This window comes from Coenobita brevimanus, chromosome 53, assembly GCF_032717465.1.
Source record: "Coenobita brevimanus isolate Jiangsu-jjx chromosome 53, ASM3271746v2, whole genome shotgun sequence".
Taxonomy (NCBI): domain Eukaryota; kingdom Metazoa; phylum Arthropoda; class Malacostraca; order Decapoda; family Coenobitidae; genus Coenobita; species Coenobita brevimanus.
In genome coordinates this window covers 42,699,589-42,706,740 of record NC_137006.1, presented here as the reverse complement: position 1 = coordinate 42,706,740, position 7,152 = coordinate 42,699,589, and the positions used below count along the sequence as shown (strand labels likewise).

Here is a 7,152-nt window from a genome sequence, read left to right as displayed (position 1 = left end):
TGTCGTATGTGTGTTTGGGGGACGAGGTTATGGTGGTGGTGGGGGTGGTGGTGGTGAGGGATGGTGGTAGTTTTTGTGGTTGGCGTGGGGTGGAGTGGATGGTGGTGGTTGTTTTTGTGTGGTTGTGGTGGTGATGGTTTTTGTGGTGGAGGTGGTAGGGTGGCATGGTGGTGGTGATAGTTGTGGTTGTGGTGAGGTGGGATGGTGATGGTTTTTGTGGTGGTGGTGGTGTGGTGGGTTGGTGGTGGTTTTAGTAGTGGTGGTGGTGTGGGAAGGTGATTTTGTGATGGTGGTGGTAGTGTGGTGGGATGATGATGATGATTTTAGTGGTGGTGGTGGTGGTGAGGTGGGTTGGCGATGGTTTTTGTGGTGGTGGTGTGGTGGGATGGTGATAGTTTTTGCGGTGGTGGTGTGGTGGGTTGGTGATGATTTTTGTGGCGGTGGTGGTGAGGTGGGTTGGTGATGGTTTTTGTGGTGGCAGTGTGGTGGGACGGTGATAGTTTTTGCGGTGGTGGTGTGGTGGGTTGGAGATGATTTTTGTGGTGGTGGTGGAGGGTGGTAAATACAGCCACACGAATCATTCCCCACCACATTCCACAACCACAAAACCAACAACTAGATCAATACAACCAGACAAGACCTGAGTGGAAGGAAGGACAATAGGAAAAAAATAAATAAAGACAGGAAAACTATACTCCTTTTACTCTAACTTGGCCTAAAATTGCACTCTCCATCTTGAATACCGACTTGTAACAGTATATTAACACTAAATTATATTGCTAGTGATGATGAAGTGTTATGGAAAGGACGTGGAGCCGTAACTCTCTCTCTCCCTCCCTCCCTCCCTCCCTCCCTCTCTCTCTCTCTCTGTAGGCCAGGTTAAGGTGAAAGCACTATATATATATCACCACACACACACCACCATACATTCAACCCTTGCATCTGAGTGACACCCCTTGTTTTTTCCTGTTCATTTTTTCCTCGCTGCTACAAGACGATTTTCAAAGGCTACTCCTAACCCCTCCAGCATTTAAAAATCTCTCCTCAGCTGCATAAAATCGCCAGGGGATTGAAAAAAGAATAAAAACAAAAAATCCTTGAGCTTAGAGACGTAATCCGGCTCAGTGGAGGGGGAGCAGGACTTTGTGTGGAGGAAGAACACGAAGTAAAGGATTAGGACCGGGTGAATCGCTACCTGGACGAGTTTGCGGTTCTCCTACGTGCTAAAGGACCTTCCCCTGTCACCACTTCGGCACCAATACCCACCGTCCATACTGAATAAATACCAGAACTAGCGAATTTAATACAGAATGTGGAAAATAAGTGAAGTATATTATAAAGAAATTCATATATTCACAATGCCCCTTGCCTCACTCTAGGATCGAACTCCCGCACATTCACACAGCAGAACACGACTCTACTCACTTGACCACCACCTCCCTGTGCTCAGATAAATGAATAATCCCCCGCTGAATAATCCCTCACCTGAATAATAATCCTCACCTGAATAATCCCCCTCACCTGAATAATCCCCCTCTGAATAATCCCCCTCACTTGAATAATCCCCCTCTGAATAATCCCCCTCACCTGAATAATCCCCCTCTGAATAATCCCCCTCACCTGAATAATCCCCCTCACCTGAATAATCCCTCTGAATAATCCCCCTCACTTGAATAATCCCCGTCAGCTGAATAATCCCCCTTACCTGAATAATCCCCCTCACCTGAATAATACCCCTCTGAATAATCCCCCTCACCTGAATAATCTCCCTCACCTGAATAATCCCCTCACCTGAATAATCCCCCTCACCTGAATAATCCCTCAGTGAATAATCCCCTCACCTGAATAATCCCCTCGCCCGAATAATCCCCCTCACCTGAATATTCCCCCTCACCTGAATAATCCCTCTGAATAATCCCCCTCACCTGAAAAATCCCTCTGAATAATCCCCCTCACCTGAAAAATCCCCCTCACCTAAACAAAATCCTCTGGAGGTGACTGTAATCCAACAATCCCACATCTCACCATTCCTTGCCCCTTTTGAGGCGTAGGGGTCCGGGGCTAGGCTACTCACTCCCTACATTTAATGCCACAGTGACCAGCCTCGCCCGCCCCTGAGTAGCAATATGAGATCTATAAACCCCAACCACCCTTCGCAGTTAGGGTCGTATGTATGCTAGGTTATAATTTCCTAACACCCTACCCTAAGCGAATTATTCCCATCTTACACCTCAATAATGGTCATAATTTCTAACCTTCTTAAGATCAAATGTTTTCCTAAGTCAAAATTAAGTAGTTTGATAGTAAGAGCAAATCTGTAATAAAGACATATTGATGAGGAATGGAAATGGGGATTGATGCGTTCTTACTCCCTGTTCTGTTGATGTTGGTGTGGTGGTGGAGTGTGTGTGTGTGTGTGTGTGTGTGTGTGTGTGTGTGTGTGTGTGTGTGTGTGTGTGTGTGAGAGAGAGAGAGAGAGAGAGAGAGAGAGAGAGAGTGTGTGTGTGTGTGTGTGTGTGTGTGTGTGTGTGTGTGTGTGTGTGTGGTGAACAGGTGTGCTTTATGCCACGACAATGGACATGCAAATACTGTCTCTATCTATCTATCAAGGAATGATTGATATATATAGACAGATAGATAGATAGGTAGGCAGATATGGATATAGATAAGAGCGGTCTAAACGAGAGAGAGAGAGAGAGAGAGAGAGAGAGAGCGAGCGAGCGTAGAGGCACTGAGGTGTGTGGCTGGTTTCCGGGGAGGTGAGGGAGGGTGAGGGGGGGGTCAGGGGGCCCAGGTGGCACTCACGCGAGACTCATAGCACGTGGCACTCCCCCCCACCTCCCTCCCTCCCTCCCTGGCACTCTCCTTCCCTTCCTTTCCCTCTTCTCTCCCCCTCCTTCCCTTCCCTCTACTCTCCCGTTCCTTTCCTTCCCTCTCTCATTGGCCACTCTCCTTCCCTCCCTTTCCCTCTTCCCTCCTTCTTTCCCTGGCACTCCTTCCCTTCTCCCTTCCTTCCTCACTGACACTCTCCTGTTCCTTCCTCTCCTCTCTCACTTTCTCATTTTTCTCTCTCTCTCTGGCACACCTCTTCCTTGTTTTCTTTCCTGGTTTCTTACTTCCCTTCCTTGGCATTCTCCCTCCCGTTCCTTCCTTCTTACTTTCCTAGTTTACACACACACACACACACACACACACACACACACAAACCCCAACACACATCACACAACCAGCACTCTCAAAGTTAAGGGCCTGTGTGTGTGTGTGTGTGTGTGTGTGTGTGTGTGTGTGTGTGTGTGTTTTAAGGGTGTGGGAAGCGGACACACACGTAACCAAAACAATTCCTTTCCCCTCTCTTTCCCAATTTCTCCACCAACCCCGGTACTCAAAATGCACCTCCAAAAACAATGTATTTTCAGTCGTTCTAAGTTATTTTTCATGTTGTGTGAGGAACAGACGCATTCGTAGGCAAAACATTCCTCCTTTTTTTCCTTCCTTCACATTTTAAAATTCCCCACAACACTCACACACACACACAAAAAAAAAACACAAGCATCGTTTTCATGTTTGCAGTCCAGCATGCGTGTTCTCTGATTGTGTTATGAGTGGGGACATAACACAGAGCATGCACTTTCATTCCTTTCTCTTCCCTAGACTTTCCAGATATTCTAACATGTCCCAGAGTTCACTAAATCACACCACAAGCAGTAGTTTTAAATTGCCAGGCTTCCTTGTGTGTAGTTCTGCCTTCTGAGGAGCGAACACTAACACACCTTCCCCGACACAGGCCAAGCAGTCACTGGTTTGCTGTATGCTCTCCAACGGTGCCAATATCCCACTTTTCGCACCATATCTAGGGTTATTTACACGTATCTGCCGCTAAACTGTGACACCTACTATATATTCCATCCATATTTTAGCGATCTATTGGCGGGATTGCCTTAAATGTAGCGATTTGTGGGGTTTTATGCACGTAGCGATGTAGCGACTTGGCAACTCGATCCCTGGCACTAGCCTTGCCGGGTGGTTGTTGGAGAATTCGGGCCATCGACTGACTCGGATTGTTATGATTACTGGGGTCAACCTCTATCTATCGCAGGTTTATCTATGCCCTTCTATTGCAGGTGTTTGTGTCTATTATAAGTCTATCTGTGTCTATTGCATGTCTAAATCTGTCTTTCTATTGCTGATCTATTTACGTCTATCGATTGAAGGCCTGTGTCTATCTATAACAAGGTCTGTATTTATCTCTCTTGCATGTCTATTTGTGTATCTATTGTAGGTCTATCTGTGTCTATCTATTGCAAGACCCTTAACCCCTTCAGTACAGTGACTTATTTAATTCTTGAATTGAGACGATAATGCCCAGTGATGTCCTCCGCGTCCTCCTCGTCGTCTTCATCTCCTTCTGCCTTCGTCTTCTTCTTCGTCTCCTCCTCCTCTTCTTGTTCTTCCTCTTCCTCCTCCTCCTCCTACTCCTCTTCTTCTTCCTCTTCTTGCTTCTTGTGTCTCAGAGGAAAGAGAGGAGGGGACCAAGGAAAAGAAATGGATGCGCCCCTGCCTTAAGTTTATCCAGGTAACGTGACATTTTAAAAACTCTTTATGACTTTCATCTCCAGCCATCGTCACTCTCTCTCTCGCCACTACACGCCGCCCTCCCTCATGTACGCCTCCGAGTCGCTTTGTCACGAACTCCTGTCCCTGGTGCCAATGAGGGGCGCCTGCAGGTGGTGGCACTGATATGGCCCGGCGGTGGAGCTGCCCGGTTGTACAAACGGTCCTCAGTTCCCTCCCTTACCCCCCCAAGAGAGAGAGAGAGAGAGAGGGAGAGAGAGAGAGAGAGAGAGAGTGTACGCCTAACTACCCGTAAAATAAAAAGAAAAAGAAAACGGTGACAGAGGAAGGCAAATGAAAATAAAAACACAATCTTATTCTTTATTTACAATCATCAAAATAATCCTAATGAATCTTAACCACTATTTACAGTACAAATTTAGATCACTACTTTGTGCACACGATACGGGTTTTGGTGATCTGGGTGGTGATGGAAGGGTGAGGGGTGTGGTGCGGGGGTGTGGTGAAATGGGGGCCCAAAGAAGTGTGTGTGGTAAAGGGAGGGCGTGTGGGAGGGTGTGTGCTAAAGGGAGGGAGAGTGCCAGAGTGTGTGGTGAAAGGAGGGTGTATGCCAAGGTGTGTGGTGAAGGGAAGGTGTGTAGTGAGGTGATTGGTGACCTGTGGCGGGGTCAATGTACCACAAACCTCCTTCACCAGACACTGTGAACTACGAATGACTAGTTGTCTCTCCGTTTTGGTGTACTGGATGGTGACAGGCCACGGTGTAACGTAACTGGTGACTGGGCTGGTGACGGTGACGGTGCTGGTGACGTGGAGGGTGAAGGTGTGGGTCTGGGTGACGGTGGAACGGTAGGGGAACAATGTGGAACTGGGTGGATATGACAAAAAGGAGGTGGAGAGGTCGGATGTGAAGTGGGAGGTGGAAGGCGAGGGAAATAGGGTTGTCTGAAGAGATGTGGAGAACGAGGGATGGAAAGACGATTGAGTTTGAGAGGAAGTGAAGGGAGCGGGTGAAGTTGAGGAAGAAGTTGAGGATAAGGTGGTGAAGACGGATGAAAAAAGGGGTAAAAATGCGTCGGTGAGTGAGGTTGAGGAAGGGGGCGTAAGTGAGTCAGTGAGTGAGGTTGAAGTAGTGATTAAAGAAGTGTTAGTTGGTGGAAGTACATTATCATCAGCATCACTAACGCTCTTCAGCCTGGCTACCCCCCTGGCCAGCTCCCTAACTCCCAGCATGACACCAAACACTCCTAAGAAGTCCCTTACTCTGTCCATAACTTTTTGGGGGGCCCGTGTTGATATGGGGGTGTTTGTGGGGGTGTGTGGGCGGTGGTAGGGGAATGGGGGTTTGTGTGGTACTGGGAAGGGGTAGAGGGATGGTTTCTGTGGGGAGTGTACTGGGGAAAATAGAGGTTTTTGTGGCAATGAAACTGGGAAATACGAAGGCTTATCTGGGAGTGAAACCGGGATCAGTGAAGGTTTCTGTGCTATTGATAAGGGTGAATATAAAGGTTTCTGTGGTGAGGGGTTAGAGAGAGATTTCTGTGGCAACGAAAATGGATTTAATGAAGGTTTCTTTGGCACTGGTAAAGGTGAATAGGAAGGTTTCTGTGGGCCTGGGAGAGTGGATGGTTTGAAAACAGGAGGTGCTGGTTTCTGTGGAGATTGTAGTGGGTAATATAAAGGTTTCTGTGGGAACTGGAGTAGTGGTGAGTAGACAGGTTTCCGTGGATAGTAGTAGGAATGTGGGAAGGACGTGGGTTGCCCTGGGTAGGATAGGTTTGCCATCGTTCCGGGATAGTAGTCAGGATATGGATAGTAGTAAGGATATCCGCCACGAGTGTAAGTACTGAGTGGTGTCCCTGTTACTGAGAATGGGTACTGATTGCCTTGTCCTGGTACTGACTGAGGATTATGAGATGATCTGATTGGCACTGACCTCTGATTGTAGGAGTAACTATCACCCAGGAACCTCCGACTGCTGTAATGTCTAGGCCTTCTGTATCTTGAATTAGGCTTACTGTACTCTGATGTATGAGATATAGGGGTGGTGATGGGTGTGGTGGTGGTGGTGGGGGTGGTTGATTTGGATGTGGCGGTGTCTTGTGTGATGATGGTTGGTGTGGTGGTGATAGCTGGTGTGGTGGTGATAGTTGTGGTGATGCCTGGCGTAATGATGGTGGTGGTGAGTGCAGGTGTAGTGGTGAACGGATGTGTGGAGGAGTTGTTTGGTGTGGTGGTGATGGTGGTGGGTGTGGTGATGCTGGTGGTGAGTGTAGGTATGGCTGTGGCAGTGAGTGTGGTGATGATGCTGGCGCTTACGTATGTGGTGGTGATGGTAGGTGCTGTGCTGGTAGTGATGGTACCTTGTGGTTTGGTAGCAGTGAAAACAAGAGGAATGGTACCACTTGCAATGGTAGAAGTAGGTGTTTGTGGTAGGAATGATGGTGAGAGTAGGTATAGTGATGATGGTTGCTGTTGTGATGTTATTGGTGGTGAGGGTGGTGGTGGTGAAAGACGTGGGAGTGAGAGGTGTGGTGATGGTGGTGGGGGATGGTGTGGTAGTGGTGATGGTGGTGAGGG

The 7,152-nt window shown here is 48.0% G+C and overlaps 1 protein-coding gene across 1 annotated transcript in view; it reads right to left on the bottom strand.

The window, feature by feature from the left end:
- Positions 1–7,152, bottom strand: part of LOC145400813 (uncharacterized) — a 60,486-nt gene that overhangs the window by 49,928 nt on the left and 3,406 nt on the right. Inside the window, exons 3-4 of the mRNA XM_080273249.1 lie at positions 6,509–6,568; positions 5,257–5,440 (exon numbers count right to left, since the gene is read on the bottom strand). Of these exons, the coding sequence (XP_080129375.1) occupies positions 5,257–5,440; positions 6,509–6,568 (244 nt within the window). The remainder of the gene's footprint in view (positions 1–5,256; positions 5,441–6,508; positions 6,569–7,152) is intronic.